The 25973-nt window shown below is 43.1% G+C and overlaps 2 protein-coding genes across 2 annotated transcripts; both read left to right on the top strand.

Moving 5' to 3' along the window:
• Positions 1-1481: 1481 nt before the first annotated feature.
• Positions 1482-25756, top strand: clcnk (chloride channel K; the record flags this gene model as incomplete). The annotated part of the gene is made up of 19 exons (XM_079513577.1): positions 1482-1641; positions 2040-2171; positions 2467-2595; positions 3858-3997; positions 6360-6434; positions 6581-6662; positions 10901-11026; positions 11344-11428; positions 12987-13088; positions 13939-14023; positions 16200-16358; positions 18012-18081; positions 19138-19245; positions 19369-19585; positions 21627-21760; positions 24193-24263; positions 25057-25137; positions 25238-25324; positions 25629-25756. 19 exons carry the CDS (start codon positions 1482-1484, stop codon positions 25665-25667), a joined length of 2082 nt encoding a protein of 693 aa, XP_079369703.1. The 3' UTR covers positions 25668-25756.
• On the top strand, positions 20009-20395 carry LOC306916441 (peptidyl-prolyl cis-trans isomerase NIMA-interacting 4-like; the record flags this gene model as incomplete). Its single annotated transcript, XM_079494290.1, has 1 exon — positions 20009-20395. One exon carries the CDS (start codon positions 20009-20011, stop codon positions 20393-20395), a length of 387 nt encoding a protein of 128 aa, XP_079350416.1.
• Positions 25757-25973: the final 217 nt, after the last annotated feature.

Raw genomic sequence — 25973 nt, 5'->3', positions numbered from 1 at the left:
TTTTCTGTTTACCAAAGAGCTGGAGAGACAGGCCTGAGGCTGTTACTGAACAAACACTCTATAGTCTATATTGTAGACTATATAAATGATTACGCTATCAGAACATAGAGCTTGAACCTTTTAACATAAATGCGCCACGTCTCTGTCTGCATGCGTGTGTGTGTGCGTGCGTGTGTGTAATGCACGTAACTCGAGAACCGTTTTTGATCCACCGACTTCACATTCGACACACGCGATCCACACCCCCGCAGGGAGTGCAGTGCCCGGTATAGAGTCGGCCGGACCCACAGTTCTCCAGAACCACCACAAAAGGCTCTGGTCAGGCTCTGCCAGTGGGCCTAATGAGGCCAACTCCTTTCACCTGGGCCAGGCTCTACCAGTGGGCCTAATGAGGCCAACTCCTTTCACCTGGGCCAGGCTCTGCCAGCGGGCCTAATGAGGCCAACTCTTTTCACCTGTGCAATTTCCAGCCTCTGCCTCAGCTCAACCAATCAGGCTCTGCCAGTGGGCCGAATTGATTGCCAAGTACACTTTTCACAGTCTCACAGCCACCTGCCAATTGATTACTTAACCACTTTTCACAGTCAGTTTGCCCACTTCTCACAGCCACCGGCCAATTGATTACTTAACCACTTCTCACAGTCAGTTTGCAGTCTTCAGACACAGGCACACAGGCACACACACAGATCTCCATGTGGGACACCGACTGAGAGTTAAAACGGGTGCTATGACAACGTATATCATTAGGTTCCCAAGTTGCATCGTTCCCAAGTAAGCCGGTGGCCGACTGAGAGTCTGCGACGGGCACGTACAGGTCTAGTCACTTAAAGATGGGGTGCCGTGATTTTTTTTTCCTGTTTTGCATGTGTCTATAGAGTTAACATTAACCTACTCTAATAGACCCCCAGGTGTGGTTATAATATTGAAATATGTCTTCCCTGTGTATTTTTGGTTTCTTCCTGAAAGCTGAAAGCCTTTGAGTCAAACGGCCCAATAGAAATAATAACACCATTTTAGTGACATCATGTGTGGGGGCGAGGCTTAAGTTCAGGTGGGTGGTGCTAAGGTGAAAACCAGACCATACTTAATGAACTGGTGGGTGTGGCCACATAATAACATAATTTTACACTTTTTTTAAATAAATCTTCCTCCTAGTATAACCATTAGTAACTGATGATCATGTTTTAGGGAGTGAAAGAAATCACAGCACTCCATCTTTAATGCATGTACCTTTAGTTCAATACGATTAAGAAAGCTTTTAAGCTACAATGAATAAACATAGTATATGTGGTGTGTGTGTGTGTGTGTGTGTGTGTGTGTGTGTGTGTGTGTGTGTGTGTGTGTGTGTGTGTGTGTGTGTGTGTGTGTGTGTGTGTGTGTGTGTGTGTGTGTGTGTGTGCGCGTGCGTGCGTGCGTGCGTGCGTGCGTGCGTGCGTGCGTGCGTGCGTGCGTATATGTGATGGTAAACAGTTCAAGGCCAAATGAAGAGCATCGAGGTGGTTTCTGGACCTGAAAGCAGTGTGACTGTGAACCTCTTGAAGCGGGACAATCTAAGCCAGACATCACATAATGATCGCCCTCACCTCGTTGATCCATGGAAAGCACAGAAACCATGGCAATGGACCCGCACGCTTGTCAAAGGTACAGATTAGTTACATTCGAGAAAACCTTCGCCATTATTGTGTCTTCTAAACATGTGCACCGGTTCTCACCTTTCATCATGTTATTTTGACCTTGAACAACTTCTCAACCCTCCTAAAGCAAGACACGAAACAACTTGAGCCTTTTACATGATTGAGATGTCAAATCATTTAGATATAGTCCTCGTCATTGCTATTATCAGATCTGAACCAAATCTTTAAAACACGAACACAATACAAAATTCTAGGCGAGAAAGAAAATCATTATTCAGATCTATAAAAGCTCATGTGAGCTTGTAGATCTGACATTTTAGCACAAAAGGAAAAAACAAAAAAACAAAAAAAAAACATCTTGTAAAAGTGGAAACTAACCAACACTAACAATGTGTGACTGTGTAGGCTGCATGCTGAGGACGAGGAGTGTGTTGGGAATGCTGGGAAAAATAGAATGGTATGGCTTTGCTGCTCTGGGCATTCTGACCGCTTTCCTCAGCTTCCTCATGGACCTGAGTGTAGCCAAACTGCTGAGAGGTGAGTATGACGCACGCATGCGTACACGCACACGCACGCACGCGCACACATGCACAGATATCATTCTGAAGATATCGAATCTTACACATTATATTACATATATTACACATTATGTGCACACATACATGAGAAGGCCGTTGTCCGTTGATAATGTTACTCTCTCTCTATCTCTCCCTCTCATTCTCTCTCTCTCTCTTCTCTCCTCCTCCCCCTCCCCCATCATTCTCCCTTTCTTGATCTCTTTCTCTCTCGTTTCCATCCCTCCCTCTCATTCTCATCCCCTCTCCACCTGTAGCTCATCAGTGGCTTTACGTTCAGCTGGAGGGTCATTGTCTGTTGCAGTTCCTTTGCTGGACTCTCTACCCGGCAGCGCTGTGCGCGCTCTCCGCATCTTTCTCTCACAACATCTGTCCATTCTCCACAGGTTCGTATGACTGAGCGTCGTTAAATGAGCCTTTCACTGTAAAAAATAAAATACTGTCTTTCATAATCTTTGGCAGCAGCTATTACAACTTACTTCTCCTTCTAAAATGAGCTCATGGCATATAGAGAATTCACAAGTTCTCTTATCGTTCAAGAGGCATTTAAAATGAGATATGTGTATAGGCAAAAGGGGAAAAAAAGTCAAACATAGGTGAGTGTGGAATATGTCAAATATAAATATATAGAATTTTGGGCTGCACCTGACATTTACCAAGCAATAATTTACATTTCAGTGGGCATATCTACTACTATAGCCTATCTCAGAGTTAAATCACTGTTGATTTTACTGTATAATTGTATGTGCAATGTTGATATCTTCAAGTCATCTTTTTCTATAATCTTATAGAGACCATCTACTATCTGTTTTTATCTAGTTCTGAGTTGCACATCATTTATCCATTGGAAACTCTCAGAGTTACCACTCCATTTCTTATAATGTCCCCCCACTAATGATTATAAGATATGGCACCATTCCTGACGATTCACTCTGTCTCAGAGGAGGGCTGTGGACAGTACAGAAACCTGCCTACCAGTGACATCATGTTTGGAAGGCAGGTTTGGTTGTTTCAAACAAGATTGCATTTATTTATTTATTCTTCAGCATGCTAACTTTCCGAGAAGAGAAAGGCTGTATAGTATATATTAGCTTGGAACTCTCATTGATGATGTCATTGGTAGTCAGGTTTTTGAACTGTCCATTGCATCTTATAATTACCATATAGTAAGGGCCAATTATATGAAGATGAGGCTGAAAATGGCTAAACCCATTTAGACCTGAGCTCGATTCTACAAAGTGTCTTCTAAATCATGACAGTTTTCTGAAAAACCTATGTTTCTGTATCAGTGGTACCGCACATGCTCAAACTATTTCATCTCAAGGACCCCAAAAATTATATGTATTTGGCCTCCGGCCCCCATCTCAAAATATGTTGTTCCAGGGACCCCCCAGAAGCAAAGATTTGAGTTAAAAATGTTCTCTCTGAAAGAATAGCAATATTCCAAATTTTACATTTTCACGATTTAAAAAAAATAGCAGATCTATAGCAGCACTCGGTGCTGCGCTACGAGCTTGTAAATCTGCTTTTCAATAGCTAAAGTATAACGTAATGCTTAAAACACCAAAAGGGGTTCTCCTTTAACACTGAGGATTTTACTGTATAGATGGCATGACATTTGAAGCATCATTTATGGTGTTTCTTCAAGGCTCTGGGGTTCCAGAGGTGAGGACCATGCTGTCTGGTATGGAAATGCCCCACTATCTGTCTCTTACCAACATGTTTGCCAAGTTTCTGGGCCTCATCTGTACTCTTGCAGCTGGCAGCACCGTGTTCCTAGGCAAAGTGGTACAGTACCTTTTTCCAGATTTGTTTTATTTATTTTATTCGCATTATATTATATTATTAGCATTATCTTTTATTCCATCCATCCAAAACATTTTTTACAGCTGGGCACCGTAGCACCATAATAGATTATACAGTGAGTCCACCACAGTTGTGCCTTCTTAAACCACAGGCCAGAGTCTGCTGGATAAATTCTGTTAATATTATTGTTGAGGGAGTGACATTTGTTCTGTGTAGGGTTTTCATTTTTATAATTGTATATCTTATCCCACAGTTTTGTGGTAAGGTGGGAATATTTTGCTGTATTTACAGTACGAGTGAAAAAAATTAAAGAAGCAATTTGTTGTGGTCAGGCAGAAACCTCATATCGCCATCACGTTTCAATAGCAGATGATAAGGGCCGGATCTACCATATGGGCACTTTGGGCACGTGCCCAGGGGCCCTTGGGAACCAGGGGCCCCTCAAAAAATAAAAAATCACACCCGTGTGAACTGAGTGGTGCAGTGACGTCACACACTAACCATAGCAACCATGCTCACCATGCGTGGGGCCACGTACAGGTACACACATACACAGGTACATACAGACAAAGCTGGTTGTTGGAGTGGTTTGCACCACTCAAAAAATAAATAAAAAATCACACCCGTGTGAACTGAGTGGTGCAAGGTCTTATATAGCCTGATCAGCTGTGGTCTGACGTAATGTCAGTGACCATAGTAACCATGCTCGTTTTTTTGGTACGAACAAACACGGGTACAATGCCAGTTGTTGGAGTGGTTTGCACCACTCAAAAAGGCCAATATAACGGCATAAAACCGCCCCAGAATCTTGTAGACCTTGTAGATTGACAATTTTCACTATAAATGTTTTTAAAAGAATAAAAAGGATTCCAACCGACAACAACAAATTGATGAATGCAGACGGAAAGTGGGGTCAGGAAAGGAACATAAATTCATTTTCTTTTGGCCAGAGCTTGGAATGTCTCCAAATGGATTCTGCAGAGACAGGTGAAAGAAATCATCAGTGGATTGTCCCATGCCTCCAGCATAAAGTGCCCACTGAAGCAGAAAAATAACTTGCCGGTCGACATGTAACATATTGTCTAGCGAGACAGATTGTTCAAACTATTTCAACTAATTTACATTCTGGACGACACTGCTACTGCTGCATCCTCCTCAATTTGTCATGGCCCTATGGGCCAGATATGACAATTCTCTCTCGCTTCCACATTTTTTATTGTTTATTGTTCAATAAAAGGTTGCAGGTTATATGATTTAAATGACATTGTAATGAAAGTGACTTATATTACTCAGATCATTATTGTTTTGTCACATGCATCAAGACAAACCAAGGTAACAGACTCAAATAATTCAAATGGGCTATATACATCTTTTAGCAAAGGAAAAATAATAGGGTTTGCAATTGCATTCACATACATAAGGGTTCTCAAGTATCCTTAGCTGCTCGCAACAATGCAAGAAATGGCTGCTGAGACCTATAAAATGTATAATGAGCTTTGCAAGGTGTGCTTTCTCCAACCCGATAAAATACAAAACAAACGTGATCCACTGTATGTGAGATGGAGGAGCTAAATCCTTCACTTCAAAATTATTAGACAATAGGCAAGAAGAGTGCAAAAAGCTAAAATATCACATTGAATCAAGAGAGTGGGAATTAAGAGGTAGCCTACTCCAAAACAGTGCTATGATATAAAAGTGTCATGGTCACTTCAAGGAATCCTGAAGGTGTTTTGAACACTGAAATCCAAATATGTGTTAACCAAGAGCTAGTCTAAAGCGTGTGCACAAGGGAGGTAGGACATTTTACATTTGCTACTTTGATCGTTCATTGTTTATGAAAGGGTTGCAAAATAGCAAATTCATATGTTTAATACTAATCTATAAGGCTGTCCCACATTACCAGACAAGCGCATAACCTGAACACGATAGGCCTACTTGAGTGACAGAGAGGGTCATGGTATTTTTTATTGCTTCTAAAACAGCATGTAATACATTGTATTCCCAATTCTTCCCAACATAAACATGTAAACATGATTCATGGAAACATCATCGGAGTGAGTTAACAGTTGTTTTCATCACTTCCTGTTTTGATCATAAATAAAATGTTGGAGCATGTGGAGTTGCCCAAACTGCAAGTGCACATATGAGTGAGGAGTCTGCTATAAACACGAGATATATAGCTAGATAGCTATAAACACAACACAAGATCACAACACTGGTATCGGTATTCGGTATCGGTATCGGCTAACACGGAAATTGTGGTATCAGGATCGTATCGGGAACGAAAAAGGTATATCGGGACATCCCTAATCTAAATTCTGACATGGTTGTATGTCCATTCCAGGGTCCCTTTGTGCATCTGTCCACCATGGTGGGAGCGTACCTGAGCCATCTCTGCACCCTCATTCAAGATAAGGAGGCATGACATCAGAGATCAGAGAATAATAATTAATTTAACCCCATTTCAGCATGTAGTGTAAAGCGAATAGTGTATGATGTCTGTGATAATTTTACAGCATTCCCTTTATAGTTATAACACTACAGAACTGCATGTCTCTGTTATAGGAGAAAAAGAACATTGAGGGACAAATGATGGTCGTTGCTGCTGCTGTTGGTGTAGCAAGCTGCTTTGGAGCTCCTATCAGTGGTGAGTAAAGCCTGATTTGTATACACTGTCGTACACCAGAGTATAAATGAAGCATACGGCAAGAAAATAACAGTAACAGCCAACATACACACTATTACACAGAATAGAGCTTCGTTCGGGACGATTGATTCTAGTCCATCTGTCTGAGTGATAAAGACCCTGACTGGCTTCAACAGAGCCCTGACCTTAAGGGGCCTTCACCCCTTTTGTAACCAGATCTTATTTTAATGATCTTTTTTAGGACACAAGAAACACTTTCCTGGGGTTTTTATGTGTGCAATACAGTATGTGTTTTTAGATATTTTAGTCATGGCGCCAGTGACGTCTCCAAATCTGGCGTCTCCAAATCTGAGGCCATGGTTCTCAGCAGGAAACCGGTGGATTGTGCAGTCCGGGTAGGGAATGAGGAATTACCCCAGGTGAAGGAGTTCAAGTTTCTCGGGGTCTTGTTCACGAGTGAAGGGAGGACGGAGAAGGAGATCAGCCGGAGAATCGGAGCGGCAGGGGCGGTATTGCAGTCGCTGTACGGCACTGTTGTGACGAAAAGAGAGTTGAGCCAGAAGGCAAAGCTCTTTGTCTACTGAGCAATCTTCGTTCCTACTCTCACTTATGGTCATGAAGTGTGGGTCATGACCGAAAGAATAAGGTCGTGAACGTGAATACAAGCGGCCAAAATGAGTTTTCTTTGACGGATCGCTGGCATCTCCCTTAGAGATAGGGTGAGAAGTTCAGTCACACGAGAGACTCGGAGTAGAACCGCTGCTCCTTCGCCTGGAAAGGAGCCAGCTTAGGTGGTTCGGGCATCTGGTTAGGATGCCTCTCGGGCGTCTCCATAGGGAGGTCCTTGACGCACGTCCCACTGGGAGGAGACCCCGGGGCAGACCAAGGCGCAGTTGGAGGAAACACATCGACTCACTGGCCTTGGAACGTCTCGGAATACCCCAGGAGGAAGTCACTAATGTTGCTCTGGAGAGGGAAGTCTGGAGCACTCTGGTGGAGCTGTTGCCCCCGCAACACGACTACGGATAAGCGGTTGAAGATGGATGGATGGATGGATAGTCATGGCGCCATGTTCATGACCAAAATTAGTTCATGACCAAAATTTGTCACTTCCTTCCTGGACTACAAGTCACACCTCCACGCAGCCTCCCCCATAGATAGATATAAGAAAGGCCAGATGGCTCACTGGCTCACTAGATGGCTGCTGGCCATGGAGAGCGACGTCGCTACGTGGCGGCCATCTTACTTCGGGACAGCATAACATTGTGTCCATGGGGCATGTACTTTTTAAATAACCATAACTTGCTCAATTTGCAACCGATTTTCAAACGGTTTGGTTTGTTATAAACGTCAGAGACGTCTGCATACCTATATGCTTTTATATGACGTTCATATAAAAGAATAACATTAAGCAAGCAGATAAGCATCTCGAATCATAGCCATGTTGATAACGTTTGTAGTAGTTGATAACGTTTGTAAATCCGTCAAGATTTGAGCAAGTTATTAGTAATTTTGTTTGAGCTGCCATAGAACATACTAGCATCTCATCTTGCCTACTCTGCCTTGAGCCATCTAGCCTTTATATATGTCAATATGGCCTCACCTCTCTCCAAAGGATGGGGAGTGCACCGATGCATTATGGTCATTGTAGAAATTCAGCAATCCAGTCAAACCCTAGTCAAATACACAGGCTTAATAATTTTTCTGGCCGTAGGGTGCAAATTTAAAATTGCGCTACTGTTATCTACTACAAATACTATTAACATTGAGTGCAGTCTTCCTGCGGTGAAATGTCCGAAACACCATTGGAATGAATTGGAATTGCAAATGTGAGCCAGGTCTAATCTGTGCCTGACCTCATTGAAGCTCCTGGTGGTTGAATGGAAGCGAATCAGGAGCATTCACTACTAATAGAACATTCTCCACTATTTTGGGATGTTTTTTCTCTAGTTGTAACATTGATGCTGCGGTTTGCTTCCAGGTCTGACTGACACTCCATCTCCATGTGGCCTGACTTGCATTTGGCATTCCAATTCATTCCAGAGGTGTTTGAAAGGGGTATAAGGTCAGGTCTCGGCGGGTGCCTGCATGCCTGCCTGGTGGCTCAGCCAGTTAGTGCACAGAGGAGACCATGTGAGGACCCGGGTTTGAATCTAGCCCCCGTCTCGCACGTCTCTCCCCTATCTCTCTGCCCTTGGTTTGCTGTCTCTCTATACACTGACCTACAGCACCTGAAATAAAGCATAAAATGGCAAAAATAAGGTCAGGGCTCTGTGCAGGTCGGTCAGGTTCTTTTCCCTATTCATCTAAACAAGATGACAACATGTCTGTATGGGGAATTGGGGATGCGGGGGGAGCACGGGGGCTTGTCATTCTGAAACAGCAAGCGCCGTGGCATTCCTCCAAAACTGTCGCCTCAAAATTGGAAGCACAGTTGTCTGGAATGTATGTCATTGTAGCTGAAGCATTAAGATTTCCATTCACTGGAACAAACGCCACTAATTAGAATGAGTGATTCTAATTAGTGATCCACTAATTAGAAAGGATGTGAAATGAAAATCATTAAACGCACAGGGGAAACTGCCACGTGATTTTAATATAATAATAACTTCGTATTATGATCGTATTATGATTGATAAGGTAGTATACGGTAAGCTAAGACAGTGTCTGGTTAGTTTTTTTAATTACCAAACAATATACTAACTTCTGTTTAACTAACAGATATTCTGTACAGAGCTAAAATAAATAAGGTTATTATTAAACTGGTTACTGCATGCCCAGTAAAATGGTATACTTGGTAAACTGTTGTGGTTATAGCTCACCTTTATGTAAAACACAAATCTGTCCTCTGTCTACTGCTCTTTACTAATCTGAGTTCCCAGAAGTTTTATTTTTCGCCACTAGGGGGGCGAGATAAACTCTAATACTGATGAGTTAAAAGTGGTCTCCATTAGCCAGTCGATCAGATCTATCTCCCTAACGGGTCAATTTGGTTCCATTTGTATACTCTCAGAGTTAAATTAACATTGATTTTATACAATATAAATTGGGGTCCCAGAGATAGAAATGCCATTAAATGGGTGGTCCGTAGACTAATGCATGTTGAACTGGGGGTCCTTGAAATTAATTTCTTCTCTTATGGGCCCCCCATAATATAGGGGTCCCTGGCATATATTTTCAAATGGGGGTCCGCAGGTTAATTAGTGTCAATTTGTGGGTCCTTGACATGAAAAGGTTTGGGAACCACTGCTGTACAGTATTGAATTTAGATGAATTCAGACACATCAGTAGGGAGATCTCTTTTTATTTGGGTAGACATGACTAAGGAATGCCAGTCTCCCTGGTCTCTTTGGTCTTTAATGAAAAGTAAACGTGACGTCACACGGTTGAAAGTAATAGTAGCGGGGGTCCTCTCAAGATGGTGCCAGATGGGGCGCATGCAATCTCTACAGCTGGCAATTGTAAACAACTATAATCTCCGCCAGCGGGTGCACGTGTTTGGGTCTGACGTACTAACAGTCCGACAAGCATTAGTCTGACACCCTACCCAAAATCCAAACCCTAAACATAACCTCACAGGAAGCCACGGGTTAGTTTTAACCGGCCACGCATGTCGGGAGCCACGGGTTAGTTTTAACCTGCCACGGGTTCGTTTTAACCGGCCACACGTCAGGAGTCACGGTGTTCTCGGACTAATGCCTGTCCGACTGTTAGTACCGGTATGTCTAAGCAACGTATGCACCCCTGTGAGAAAGGGCCACTGACCGTCTTTTGTCCGTGCTGGGTACCTTTCCCTTGTTCGATGCGATACAGAAAAGGACTCTTTCACTCTTGCACTTTCAACACCGAGCGAGAGAACGGCAAAAGTTGGGTGTAGGAAAGCCACGCTGTGATTGGCCAGTAGTCGCAGACCCCACAATGCTGGGTTGATGACGCAGAGGTCAAGACAGTGACGTAGCACGGCGACAAAGATCAGGCGTGAACGGCAGTTACGGCACTTCCGCATATATCACGATGTATGACTTGGCCACCTGAACTGGCGCACAAAGTTGTGCGCTCCGTGGGCACAACTTTGTGGGCGTGGAATTCTCCGAAATGTAATAAACAATATACCCAAGTAAGATGACAGGCTGTTATCCCATAGCTGATGTTGATCTGATGAATGTTGCATCTAATATTAATATTCTATACACAGTGATCACCCACTCCCTACCTCTTCCTCTGTCCGTGTACTGTAGGTGTGTTGTTCAGCGTCGAGGTCATGTGCTCACATTTTGCCTTGAGGGACTACTGCCCGTGTTTCTTCTCGGCGGCCTGCGGCGCACTGACCTTCCGTCTCCTTTCCGTCTGGAGCGGGGAGAGAGGTGAGCGCGGTCTCCTGACATTATTACAATACCTGCTCGCAACATATGCCCCTTATGTCTGCTCACTGATGCTGTCATATAAGGTCTCTCAAGTCAAATTGGAAATCCAATAAATCACTGTTCACAACCGTCTTAATTATGTTGTCATGGCGATGGCAATGACACGGGTGATTGGGTTTTGGGAATATCAGCAGGGGCGTTTAAGCTGATAGACTATAAGGAACAATAAGATAAAGGCAATAAAGTGGAGGATGATTTGATTTGGAAAAGGCCATAGGAGAGCTCAGTACAGTGACTCTAATTTGTTGTGTCTACAGAGACTCTTGAGGCATTGTTCAAAACGGATCTCTCGGATGCCTTACCTTTCTATCCACTAGAGATTCTGCTCTTTGCTTCACTGGGGTAAGATTATTCACAAGTGTACAGTTGAACAATATTTGTCTGCATTTACATACATGCTATACCTTTTGTAAGCCTGTAAACCTTTTGTACCTTTTGTAATCTAAAATACTCAATTAAAATTGACTATACATTTTCATAGACAAGAGAAAGGCTGTTACTAGTAAATACAATGAATTCCTGCTTGTACCATGAGTCACCCTACTGTCTATAGCCCCCTGCTCCACATGACTGGCCTAATATTGTAGGCAGTACAAACTCACAATGCATTGTGGGTTTATAGCGGATAATTATTCTATTTGTTGTACATTGAAGTGCATATAGGGTTTAAGTCTAAGCGGTTACGTAAAATGTCCCCTCCGTTTCTTCTCACAAATCAAACCCTGAACTAGAAAAAGTGCCCTTCTGGGCACAGGTCTCCACCAGGAGGATAGGAGTGTGTGTGTGTGATGTTTGGCAAAATGTTTAGGAGCAATGTAAACGTGTGTGTGTGTGTGTGTGTGGGTGTGTCGCGGCTTGGCCTGTTGTAGCGCCACCATGAGGCTGATTTTAAAACGGTCAAGTGGCATTTCTTCCAAAGCCTAGTGGGAATATGCATGCACAGTTTCACCACAATCGGACGCTGCGTTGAGTAGTTGTGGCGATTTGTACAAAACGGGTACAAAGCGGGCTAGTCCTGAAAAGTTTAGAAGCCAATCGTAGCCAATGAGGGTGGATTATGAGAAATCAAACAAACCCGTCTTGATCACATGACTATGGAGAGCATGTGTACCGATTTGCGTGAAATTTGGATTAAATCTGAAGGAGTAATATTAGAAAATGTGTTTTACATATGTTGGCCTCCTGGTGGCGCTATAAAGAGCAGATGTGAAAAATTCCAGGCAAAGGTTTTTCCTTGGCCTCTAGGGAGTTGGCATACAAAGTTATCCACAGATCCGTGCAGTTAGAGGTAAAACCACTTTTCGGCCAGTTATAGCGCCACCATGAGGCTGAGGTGAAAATGTTCATGTGGCATTTCTTCCTCGGCCTAGTGGGAATGTGCATGCACAATTTCACGGAAATCACACGATGTGTTCATGATTTGCAGCATTTTGTTTGAAACTGAGCACTCCTGCAAACTTTGGAAGCCAATCTTAGCCAATCAGGATGGAGTCTGAGAAATCTGAAAGACCCGTTTCGTTGAATGGCTCTAGAGAGACTGTGTACCAATTTGCGTGATGTTTGGACAAAATCTGTAGGTGTACTGTCCAAAAACTATTTTTGCACAAAGCGGCCTCCTGGTGGCGCTATAACAGGCCGTTCTGGAAATATTGGGGCAGAGGTTCATCGTTGGCATCCAGGGAGTGTGTGTGCAAAAGTTGGCATTGACCGGGTTAACGGTGCCGGAGATTAGCTGCTCACAGACGGAAGGACGGACGGACACACACACACACACACACACACACACGGACGGACGGACGGACGGAGTGCAAAACATACTCTCTCCCCATGCCTTCGGCCTGGTGGAGACAATAAGCCTGGGGTCTCAGTCTTGTGGTTGCTTCTGTCTCTCATATAAAAGGTTGCTGTGTGGAGCTGTAAGCTGTGTCTATCTCTTCTGTCACCGCTGGATTCTGCGCTTCATCAAAACCAAGCCACTCCTGATTAGGATGTTGACGACAGAGTGAGAGATCATTTTCATCCTCTGAGAGGCCAATACGAGTGCAGTGATGAATCAATCAATCCTTTGAGGATAATCCATTTATAGCTTGAACAGTTCAGATTGTTTTGCCCCCTTAAACTGGCACAGGGCAGGTTGCTAATTTGTTCTAGTGATTTAAAACAAAAATCAAAACAACCACAGCGGGGGCAGAGGCTGTCCACCTCATGAACAGCTCTAAGCGGGTAAATGGGGCTGGTCAAGGTCTTAGGTTCCAACTCCGATATTTTTGATTTTCCCTCCTGGACCCCCTGGGGTTTAAGAGGTTAAGTGCTTTATCAGAGTAGAAATGAACCTCAAGAGGATTCTTATTCTGCAGAGATTCTGCTACTTATAAAGCTCATTAAGATAAGATTAGATGTGAAACTGGAGATCAACATGCGTGTGCGACTGTGTCACAGTCAGTGTGACTTCATGCTGATTTTAAACTTCATGTGGCCAGCCTGTGCCATCTGTCATCTGACGTATGACTCCACATTTGGGCAAGGATTCATTCAAACCATTACAAGCCCTATTGATGTTATAAAATGATTAATGTTAATATTTCAATACATTTAATACATATGTGGAAAACATTCTTGGAGATACTCAAGTTGGCCCACTGGCAGGCACACAATGGTGCTGATCAGTTCTGAGAGATTAGCTCCGGAGTCAGGACAACATGCAGCCTTCTACAGAGCCACGCTGTGTAAACACTTTGCCAAGAGATGATGTTGTGATATGATGGATGAAGTAATTTTGAACCTGAAGACATGCCGTGGCAATAACATTGATGCATTTGTGTAGCTACATGTGTTTGAATGTGTCTCACCAGGAAAGGTCTATACTCAGCCATGGTGGCCTTTATCCTCGCATCTGTGACGTTTCCCCACTCTGCTGGTCAATATATGGCTTCTAAGGTGGGGGAGATTATTTGTGTCAATATACAAAACCTGAGTGTTTATACTATCAATATATCAATATGCAATCAAAGAATTATAAAAATGTTTAGGTAATCTGCTCTATAATCCAGTAAACCAAATCCAAGTAAACAGAAAACCAGGACAGAGAACTCAGCTTTTTATCAGCATTTGTGTTCCAGTTCTAATAGTGTCTGCTCAGTCTTTTGTTTCATCACTACCAATTTCACTTGCTTATCCTGCCTCCTACTATATAGGAGTTCTCTCCGATTTAACCAAATGGACCCTTATGGGCCCATTTGGTTACATATGTATACTCTCAAGAGTTACAAATGTACAATTTTACACTGAGGGTCCTATCCTGTGCCACACCTTACCCCTTATAACTAAACTGATTTGCCTTTTTTTTTACTGCAGAGCGGAGTATCTTCAAGGTGTTAAAACAAAGGCTTTCAGAATAATATTTACAGACTCACTTGACATAGGTCTACAGACCAAAAAGAAAACAATGCAAACACAGGGCTTAAATAGACAGGGTAACATTACAGGACACAGGTTAACTCAAAATCAAATCAAACACAGGCAAACAGAACACAGGTGACTAAAGGCAACAATAATCAGGTTGGTAAGACAGAACAGGAAACACCAAACAAGGGGAGGCAGGAAGGCACAGAACAATACTACAAAATAAGATAAACAAAAGCAAGGCAATAACAGAAAACCCAAACAGAACAGAACACATGACCCAGAACATACTTAAGACAGAAACATAATTATCTTAATAAAACCATGACCAATACAGAACATACAGAAATATCTTAAGTCCAATGACCTATACAGAACATACTGAAACGACAGAAAAGTCCGAAACCTAGTAATAAGGACATATATGGTCACGCTATAAATGGTCGTGCCAAATATTAGTCCATCAGTGGTTTGGATCGTCACAGTTCAAATGCAAAGGCAGAGGAGAAGGGGCATGACAAAATAACTAGCCGATCTACATCAACACATTGTGAGCTTGTACATTTGAACTATTTTAAAAGGTTTTTCAAAATAGTAAAGAATGGCAAATAAGTTTAGGGGTAAGGGGTGGCATAAGATATAGGCCTCTGAGTATTTTACCTTCAAAGAAAATGATGTGTGATGTGTTTGCTCCCTGCAGTACACCATGAAGCAGCTCCTGATGTGTTTGCTCCCTGCAGTACACCATGAAGCAGCTCCTGGTGTGTGATGTGTTTGCTCCCTGCAGTACACCATGAAGCAGCTCCTGATGTGTTTTCTCCCTGCAGTACACCATGAAGCAGCTCCTGATGTGTTTTCTCCCTGCAGTACACCATGAAGCAGCTCCTGATGTGTTTGCTCCCTGCAGTACACCATGAAGCAGCTCCTGATGTGTGATGTGTTTTCTCCCTGCAGTACACCATGAAGCAGCTCCTGATGTGTTTGCTCCCTGCAGTACACCATGAAGCAGCTCCTGATGTGTTTTCTCCCTGCAGTACACCATGAAGCAGCTCCTGATGTGTGATGTGTTTGCTCCCTGCAGTACACCATGAAGCAGCTCCTGGTGTGTGATGTGTTTGCTCCCTGCAGTACACCATGAAGCAGCTCCTGATGTGTTTGCTCCCTGCAGTACACCATGAAGCAGCTCCTGATGCGTTTGCTCCCTGCAGTACACCATGAAGCAGCTCCTGATGTGTGATGTGTTTGCTCCCTGCAGTACACCATGAAGCAGCTCCTGGTGTGTGATGCGTTTGCTCCCTGCAGTACACCATGAAGCAGCTCCTGATGTGTTTGCTCCCTGCAGTACACCATGAAGCAGCTCCTGATGTGTGATGTGTTTGCTCCCTGCAGTACACCATGAAGCAGCTCCTGATGTGTTTTCTCCCTGCAGTACACCATGAAGCAGCTCCTGGTGTGTGATGTGTTTGCTCCCTGCAGTACACCATGAAGCAGCTCCTGATGTGTGATGTGTTTTCTCCCTGCAGTACACCATGAAGCAGCTCCTGATGTGTGATGTGTTTTCTGCGTGCAGTACACCATGAAGCAGCTCCTGATGTGTGATGTGTTTGCTCCCTGCAGTACACCATGAAGCAGCTCCTGATGTGTGATGTGTTTGCTCCCTGCAGTACACCATGAAGCAGCTCCTGATGTGTCATGTGTTTGCTCCCTGCAGTACACCATGAAGCAGCTCCTCGTCTCCCTGCTAGACAACAGACCGTGGAACTCTCATTCCCACAATGCCACACTGGAGCTGGATCCAAACCCTGGGGGGGAGTGGCTATCATCAGAGCATCTGCCCCACCTGGCTCTGGGTGTCTTCCTACTTATGAAGGTACGACAAAGGGTTAACAAGTGAATTTCTCCATGGAATGCATCTCATCTCTGTGCACCCATGAATACCTTTCCAATTACTCTTGGCCGTCATGAAAATGTGGGACGTATTTTAATAATGAATACAATGTGTATGGTAGAGTATGTTAATTAGGGCTGGGACTTTAACTGGTTAATTTGAATTAATTAATTAATTACAGAAACAATAACGCAATTAAGAAAATTAACGCATTTTAATCACGCTTATTCTTTGCACCACAAATGCGACAAATTTCGGCGTACCGATCATGCCGGTGCACACAATGGGAGAAGAAGCCGATCAGCCCGCTTTGCTTGGCCCAATGAATGGGAGATTTATATTTTTAAAAACTCACTCATTGATTCACTTGTATACCAAAATTCGTTTTAATTGAAAAAAATGCTTCTCAGGTCAGCTATTGATTAAAATGCAATTAATTTCGATTAATTCATTACAATGCCTCAAATTAATTATATATATATTTTTAATCGAGTCCCAGCCCTAATGTTAATGCATCTGCAGTGTTTGTAGGTGGTCTCCCTATACTCTTCCCTTTAGATCAAACTGGTTGACAATGTTAATATTATTTGAAGCTTTATTGTAGTTCTGATCGTTTCATTTACCTCTCTCTGTCAGAAGATGGAGACAACGGACATTAAACATACAGGAAGTAGATTTAAATGCCCTGTCCAGAGCAATAACTTTCCTTTACGGTTTATTTTTGTAAAAACAAAAAAAACACTTTTCTATATCAAGCTTTGGTAAATTGATTGGTGACAAAAATGCTCTTGGTAACCGCACAAAAAACATGCAGTAATCCTGGTCTCTATACTGCCTCCCCCTGGCCAGCTGGGGCGCCTGATGGAGGGGAAAGGAGCTGGTTGGAATAACGTGTTCCTTCCACACGCTGCGTCCAACCAGGGAGACTCCCCCTGTCAGGTGAAAAGAAGCGGCTTGGACTCCTCATGCATAGAAGGAAGCATGAGGTCAGTCCGTTGCTCTCCCCAGGTTGGCAGAGGGAGTGTAGCGCAGAGGATTACATTAGATAATTGACACAAATGGGTTGCAAAAATGGGTTCAAAATCATGGGATACAAAGAGGCTAAGTAAAAAAGAAGCTCTTGCACTCTTGACTTAATTGTGCACTCGATCAGTATACTAGCTGTGGCGTGCTGATCGTGTTTGTTTACATTGTGTACGTTCAATGGCTAGAAAGTTAATCACTTTATATAATCTGTATAATAATCACATCTTTTTTCTTTTTCTTTAATATAATTTTTATCCCACGATTTTTTAACCCATTTTTTCACCCCTGTGTCAATTATCTAATGTGATCCTGGGCTCTACACGTACCCTCCGTCTGCAACCTGGGGAGAGCAACGGACTTGAACTCATGCTTCCTTCATGCATGAGTGTCCAAGTCGCTCCTTTACACCTGACAGGGGGGAGTTTCCCTGGTTGGAAGTAGCGCGTGGAAGGATCACGTTATTCCAACCAGTTCCTTTCCCCTCCATCAGGCACCCCGGCTGGCCAGGGGGAGGCAGTTTAGAGACCAGGATTACTGCATGTTTTTTGTGAGGGTACCTACCCTCACAAAAATAATAATCACATCTTTGTTTCCATTGTTAACATTGAGTTGTGGATGCTGGTCCTAGCCTGCACCTTGCCACTACCAGCAGGCTACTTCATGCCAGTGTTCATCTATGGTGAGTGAAGCAAGATTAGCTACACTACACACACATGGTTAGATTTATGGTAAGCTTTTGTGTTCTACACTACAACTGTTCTATTTGTACATATACTAAAGTTAAATTAACACTGAGGATTTCACTGTGTATACGTCATCTGGTTTTACGTCTGGAAACTGAGCTAAAGACTTGCACTGCATGCACCCATTTGATATTGGCGTTAGGGACCTGTCTGCGGCCGCAGACCGGACACCGTACAGACGCACACCCTTGATGACCCAGAGTAGGGTTCGAACCCTCGACTTTCCGCATGGAAGGCGTATGCTCTAACGAACTGATACACTAGGGCAGCCCTCCCTCAGGATTTCATTGTGTATTAATAAAATCTCTTTGCTGTATATTCTCACCATCTGAAAAACAGATTTGTCAAATAAGAGTCCATCTTTCTGGGAAGCTAACTTTCAAAGTGATTTACTCATTTTACTGTCAAATGTGCAATAGTACATCAGGTAGCGGACACTGCAGGTAGAGAAAACGTGTGTAGCTTCTAATCTAGAGGGTACTCATGTATCAGACAATAGAGCGTCGCAGTCCCTCCCCCTACCATGGACCAGGAAATGAATACCAATGCATTTTTCCCATAGACATTTCAGAAAGTATTTATTTAAAGACAGTTACGCCACGGACAAAGCCAACTCAAGTCGTGACAACTCATGACAACACAAACAATATTTTGGACCAAACAAATAATTACAAAGAAGAAAAACAACAAAAAAAGTGTTGTAACCTGCCGTTTTTTTCTTCTTTCTAATTATTTTTTCGGCCCCAAAAATTGTGTTTGTTGTCATGATTTGTCACGACTCGAGCTGGCTTTGTCCGCGGCGTAAACGTCTTTAAATAAATACTTTCTGAAATGTCTATGAGGAAAATGAACGGAGAATCATTTCCTGGTTCATGGTAAGGGGCGGGACTGCGACGCTCTATAGTGACGGATAGTTATGAAGTGAGCAAAATGTGGGGTCCACTCCTTTTTTCTTTGCATGCAGCATGAATTCATGTTTGTCTGCTTCTCAGGTGCAGCTATTGGGCGTTTGGCAGGGGATTCACTTGGTTATGTGTCCACCAGAATGTCTTCAGGCCAGGATTGGGTTGCTCTAAATCCTGGGGGCTATGCACTGGCTGGTAGGCCTAGATAAACCTGCTTATTCTGTAGCTAACCTAAATCAATTGACAATGCTAACATTCTGCCTACATATGAACTTGTTTTGAACACAGTATAAAACACGACGACATGTCTGACTGCAGGTGCGGCTGCGTTTTCGGGGGCCGTCACACACACCCTGTCCCCTGCCCTTTTGGCTCTGGAACTAACGGGGCAATTCAGCCATGCAGCGCCTGTCCTCCTTGCCACCTTACTGGCCAACGGCCTGGCTCGCTCTGGCCAGCGGCCCTCCTTCTACGATGCACTCTCCATCAGCAAGAAGCTCCCACACCTGCCATCTCTTCTGAAAGCCTGCCCTAGGTGAGAAAACAGGCTTATTTTTCTTTCCTTCTTTGAAAGCATCAATAAAAACCAGCAGTGTGCAGACTTAATTCATTCACTCATTCACACTTTCTAAACGTTTTTTGGGTAAAATATAGATTGAATAGGTAATTACAGAGAAAGATTCGGTTGGGGTGAATGGCTAAACCTTTTGTAGGTATAGGTAACCTGATCTTGCAAACTGCTGGTACAATCACTACCAAATTTCTTGTGCGTAAACGTTTTCCACATTTTACAAGCTGACAATGTGCCGAAAAAGCTCATCATGCAGGCCATGTCCATATTTAGTTATAATACAGACAGAAAGATCCATGACATCATCAATGCAGATATATTTGACTATTTCCAGCGTTGCTGCATGACTTTCAGGACTCAGTTGTATACATTATAATAATTATAATAATGGCTCCAAAGGGGAAGTGTGGAAAAAGTGGTAAAGGTGCAGCTGCACCAGGAGGCGGAGATACAGACAAAAAGGAAAAGGCACAAAAAGGAGGCACATCCGTGAAGGTGCGGCATATCCTCTGTGAAAAACACGGCAAGTGCATGGAGGCGCTGGAGAATCTGAAGGCCGGTCGTCGCTTCAGCGAAGTGGCGTCGCAGTTCAGCGAGGACAAAGCCAGACAAGGAGGTGATCTGGGTTGGATGACACGAGGGTCTATGGTGGGACCCTTTCAAGATGCGGCGTTTGCCTTGCCTGTCAGCGCCATGGATAAACCCGTGTACACGGACCCCCCCGTCAAGACCAAATTTGGCTACCATATTATAATGGTGGAAGGCAAGAAGTGACACCTAGGAACCTCTACTCATCACATGTAATGTGGCCAAAGTTTCAGAAGCGATTTTCTTTAGCACATTGATGTAACTAGAAAGTGCCCTTATGGCGTGTGCACTTGAGGTGCGCTATTACCTCGACACCCTGGAACTGGTCTCTCATGACAGATGAAGAGCTCTGTTGTGAACTCCCGTTCCGAAAATTCATAGGATTTCTTTTTCTTTTTTTCTGCCGATGGGTTCCCAGATTGCCCCGGAACTAGTCTCGCTAGTTCCACAATCTACTAACTATTCCACAATCTACAACAATATACAACAGCGTGTGTGTGTGTGTGTGGGCAGGTCTGCTCTCTGCATCCGGGATGTACACTGCCTTGACCTTTAAATAGAGCTAGACATCAAGTCCAGCACCGATAGGAGTCGTTAACTCACATCCTGCACCTGCTCAACAATTAGCCATTTGTTAATGCTGTGCTGCTCTTCCCACTGACAGGAATCTATAAAATAACAAAAATAATTAACAGTCCATGCAGGTATATAATAGAAAAATAGAAATCACAACCGTGTGAAGTGAGGGGCGCTCTTATCATCATATGTCATCATAAAATATGCCTATTTGCTCAGACACTATGGCATAGAATAATTCTCCATTCATTGTCAATGGGAATTTAATATAAGTAAATACTAAATAGTAAGTAATACTTGTAAATAAGTATGCAAGACGCGTAAACGCTGAACAAATCAAATAAAGCACTGGTGTCTGTAAAACATTCTTTCTCTGCTGTGCTCATGCAGGACAGGGTAATCATCTGTTTAGTTATACAATAAGAAAATACGCTGATGAAATATCCTACACCAGTGGTGTGCTACTGAGCCAAAATATGTCCCAAAAGAACATTCAAATGTAATGAACAATTAAAAGTATGCAATTTTAGGCTAAATGTGTAGGAAAGTGGACATGCATGCTGTGAATTAAAACTTTCATGTATCCTATAAGATGCATAATATTACCACAGTATACATTAAACACAGGACACTGTAACCCTCCCCTATCGTAGGGTAAAGTCGACAGACAGACAGACCGTCTGGAAAGACAGACGGACGGACACACAGACGTTCTTCTTATAGACAGCTGGCCTCCTTCAGAGCCATGCAGAAATGCAGTCACAATAACATTTGACCACATGAATATTAAATTAAAGGAAAAATAATATCAGCAGCTACTGTAAAGTCTTCTTTCTTGCAGGATTAGAGCTGTGACAGTAGGACATAGTCTGGGACGTAAAGGGATGGTGCTTGAGAAAACAGCTGGGCTGATGGAAGTGCAGCGTGTTCTACATTCAAGCACTGAGACAGAGTTCCCTGTTGTTGAGTCCTTTGGTAGGTACCGGTAATAACACCTTGAGTCAAAGCATATCCCATTTCTAAACTGTTTGAGTTAGGCTTTAAGCTTTCGTTAGAATGTCAAAACTCTACCTGTGTTGAGTCCGATGCATACAGTGTCAAACGATATTAAGGTATACTTTTATTAAATATTTCTATGAATGTGCTGTGAGATCAGGTTGTACATTTACACATGGGTCACAAATTACTCATGTGAAGTGAGGGGGCGCTCTTATCATCCTACATCATATTCCGGCCAATCACAATTAGCTTCCTCTGATTCTGTCCTAACTTTTTTCCTCAATTCTGTTGCTCAGCCAATCAAATCATCACTATGGGGTACATACAAACACACAAAGCTTGGGCATAGGAGGTGCTTCTCAGAGGCACAGGTCTCCACCAGGTCAGGTAGATTATTGTGGTCTCCTGGTGGCGCTATAATAGGCCAATGTGAAAATGTTCACATTATTCACAATCACTTTAATCACTGTTCCTAGCCAGTTGAGCAGTATTGGTGACTGAAGCTCCGCCATCAATCTGTGCCCAGAATTCTTATACCTGTAGATGTCATGGAGCATGATCAGATGTAGATCTTTTACTGTATCAGACAGGACACCTGTTTGGAAGCAAGCAGATACATTAATTATTTCTCCACTCAGTTATTCAGGTTTATCCTTTAATTTGTCAGCAATTTGTACATGCCTGATGGTTTTTCTTTTTTTCTCCCTTGGAAGAGGGAACCTTACAGTCAACATTCTGTTACCTATACAGAGACATTGACCATAAATGTTAACAGCAAAAATGGGGTCCAATTCTTCAGTTCTACTGCTGAGATCCTATTACGAGCCATTTTCTGATGTCTGTCACTGAAAACGCTTTTCACAGCTTGACAGCCAGTCTTGACCAAAGTGCCACTTCCCAGAAAGGTAGAAAATGGAAGAAATATCTCACCTGTTCAAAAACTATATAACTGTTCACCAATTGCATGGAAAATGGAAAACAATCCCACTGGCACCTTTACAAGTTGGCATTTTATCGGTGATCATTTTCAAAAACATTCAAAAATGTTATTTTATTTCCCCCAAAATAGCAGATCTACAAGCTCACAACACGGTGCATCAGCTATCGACGAAGTACAGTATAAATCAGGCTTAACCCATTTTGGGCGGGAACCCCTTTTGGTGTTTTAAATATCATGTTATAATTTAGCTATTGAAAAATAGCAGATCTACAAGCTCATAGCGCTACGAGCTTGTAGGTCTGCTATTTTTGAAAAATTGTGAAAATGCTGCACAAATCTTTGAAAATTGAACATATATTCTTTCAGAAGACTTCGACGTCAGGCCTAAATGGGTTAAGCGTTAGGGCACGGTCACACATGCACTTCATTCATACGCATCATTAGCGCCAGCTTCCCCATTCTATGCTCTATGATTCTATGGTGGAGATTTCTGTTGCAGCGGGTTGATGACGTAAAGGTACTTTCAGACCTGGCATCGATTAACGCAGACGTTGTCGTCTGGATCAACGACAGGTCTGCTCCTGGTCTGCTACAGGGCGCGACAACGCAAGCGTAAAAAAAAAAATCACACCTGTGAACTGAGTGGTGCAACTCCCCTCTCCCCCCCCCCCCGCCCCCCCCCCTCTCTCTCTCTCTCTCTCTCTCTCTCTCTCTCTCTCTCTCTCTCATTACCAGGCAACAGTGCAGCACTATCTCTCTCTCTCCGTTTCTGGCACAACAGCACCACTTTTGCCCCTACTGCTACTCATAGTCACATAGGTTAACATATAGGTTAACACATAGCCACATAGTCACATAGGTTAACACGGACATTGCTGTTCCTTGGAGTGGTTGCACCACTCAAAAAGCTCAACAGAATCCAGGTCTAGTCAGTCGCGGGCGTGTGCACGAAACGAGCATGCGCGCAATCATTTCACAAGACTGCACCCACGTAAATGCGTTTGCGTTGTCGTCCATCAACTTCTCTGCACGTAGGCTACAGAAAGAAAATGCAGGTCTCATTGAAAATGAATTACTAGGCGACCATAAGGACCTTAAAGGTCCTTGCCGACTGGACACGTTTTTCGGAAAACCGGCGGAAAACGCAGCAGTGCAGTGCACGTGCAACCAATAGGAAAGAAGCAGTTCACTTGTAGCTTTCTTTCAGTGAGCCAACGTAATTTTCTTGGCATGTGTTGGTTGTTGGCATCATCACTTCATCAGCGCATATGTGACCGTACCCATAATGTTTAGAGGCTAATCAGTCTTCCAGCTGATGCGGTTGGCAGCGGTGCAGTTGCCATCGGCATGTAAATATTTGCAACACAGAAGTAGACGCATTATACTACAGTAGAAAGTTGTTGATACACTGAACTGTGACAGATTGGTTTTTGCCTCCCCTCTCCTTCTCTCCTTTTTCTCATTCTAGGTTCACAGATTCTACTGGGGTCCATTTACCGCTCAGACCTGCAAACATTTCTGCACCGCACTAAGGATGAGGTGAAAGCTTTCATTCAGACTCTTAGTTAGCTGATAACTATAATCGACATATTCCCCTTTTGAAAGGCTTAGAATGCAAGCCCAATTAGGGCAGAGCTTCGTCATCAATAATCACTGCTTGCTAACCAAAATGCTGCCAAATGTACAGCATGGAAATGAAAACATGTCTTTGGAGCTTAAAGGGAATTTATGTAATATAGCACGAGAGCCTGGCCATCTTGTGAAATTATTCTGCTTCTTTCTAAAGTGCGACAAATTCTCACAATTCCTTCAGGCTTTGAAGGGTTGGTGTTTTATAAAAAAATAAGAAAATTATATGTATCATAAATAGAGCATCACATCTTCACTGTCGGGTAGAAAACCCTAGCTTTTCAGTATTTCATGTTTTTCATAAATGAATGCCCTATTTTATGCGCAGTTGTTGTATGGCAGCATCGTGCAAAAGTAGTGAAAATAGCCAATCTACAAGTTGACAACACAACACTAAGGTTGTAAATCAGCTATTTTCGCTACTTAAAACTTAAATTGATGGATATTTATGCCTACACTGATGTGCCTATATATATATATATATATATATATATATATATATATATATATAGGGATGCCAGGTTGAATTGGTCAATTCTGTCGGTGGGTTTTACACATATTTAACTAATGAAAAGAGCTTTAGACAAAATTATAGCTACATGATATTTGGACAAGGCTTCCACCTGACAGTGGCAATCTGAAATACAGGGGACGATCATCATCACATCAGTCTAATCAGCTGCTTGTATCATTCATTCTTCAGGTTGCGGAGAAACAACTGGCAGATATTTGTACTATCTATCCAACCTCTGTGCAGTTGTCAACTCACAGCACCATACAGGAGGTGAAGAGACGTTGCAAATCTTTACCATTCAATGCTCTACACGTCCCTGCATTTGAAATGACTTTGAAAAACTTTGTTTAATCTCTGTTGCACCATGCAGGCCCACGGCATCCTGAGCATGCTTGGTTCTCAGACATTGTTCGTGACAGAGGGAGGAAGGCTAGCTGGGCTTATCACATGGCCCGAGGTAATGAATATTCTAACAGTGAGAAGGAAAGGAGATAAGGAGAAAAAAGATTCATAAAGAATAACATTCTTGTCTTAATGGAAATTTGATTCATGCCTGTGAGACATACTGCAAAGTCACGCTATACACACCTGCATGTGGGCGTATTTGGCTACTGCAGGCACTCGAGTCACATTATGTTGGACTGGTGCTGGTAAAAATAAGCGTTCATAGATTCAAAGCTGTCATCTCGCCTTCCCTTCCTTCCTGTCTTCCCCGCTCCTTCCATCCCACCCTGCCCTGCCCTGCTGTCTCTGTCTTCCAGATGAAGAGAATATTAGAAGACATAGCCAAAGACATCTGAGCTGTGGTGAAGTTGGTGGGGGGGATTTCCCTCTCATTAGAGTAAAGTCTCTAGGCTCTAATAAGGATATCTCCTCTCCCCCCATCATAATTTGTTCCAGAACAACACTGTCATTATCCAGAGGCCAAATGAGCATCTATCAGAGCTTGTCTATGTGTGTTGTTGGAACGAGGGGATATGCAACATGATCTGCTTCTCTGACTGGGAGTTTGTACGTCTCCTAGCACAGGACAGCAGTATTGGAAGTCGTTAGTGTGTGTCGGTGCTTTAGAGTTAGATGGAAAAAAGAAAGTCTCAAATCTCAGT

This window comes from Electrona antarctica (assembly GCF_951216825.1).
Source record: "Electrona antarctica genome assembly, chromosome: 2".
In the NCBI taxonomy this organism is placed as follows: domain Eukaryota; kingdom Metazoa; phylum Chordata; class Actinopteri; order Myctophiformes; family Myctophidae; genus Electrona; species Electrona antarctica.
This window is presented reverse-complemented; position numbering and strand designations above follow the sequence as displayed.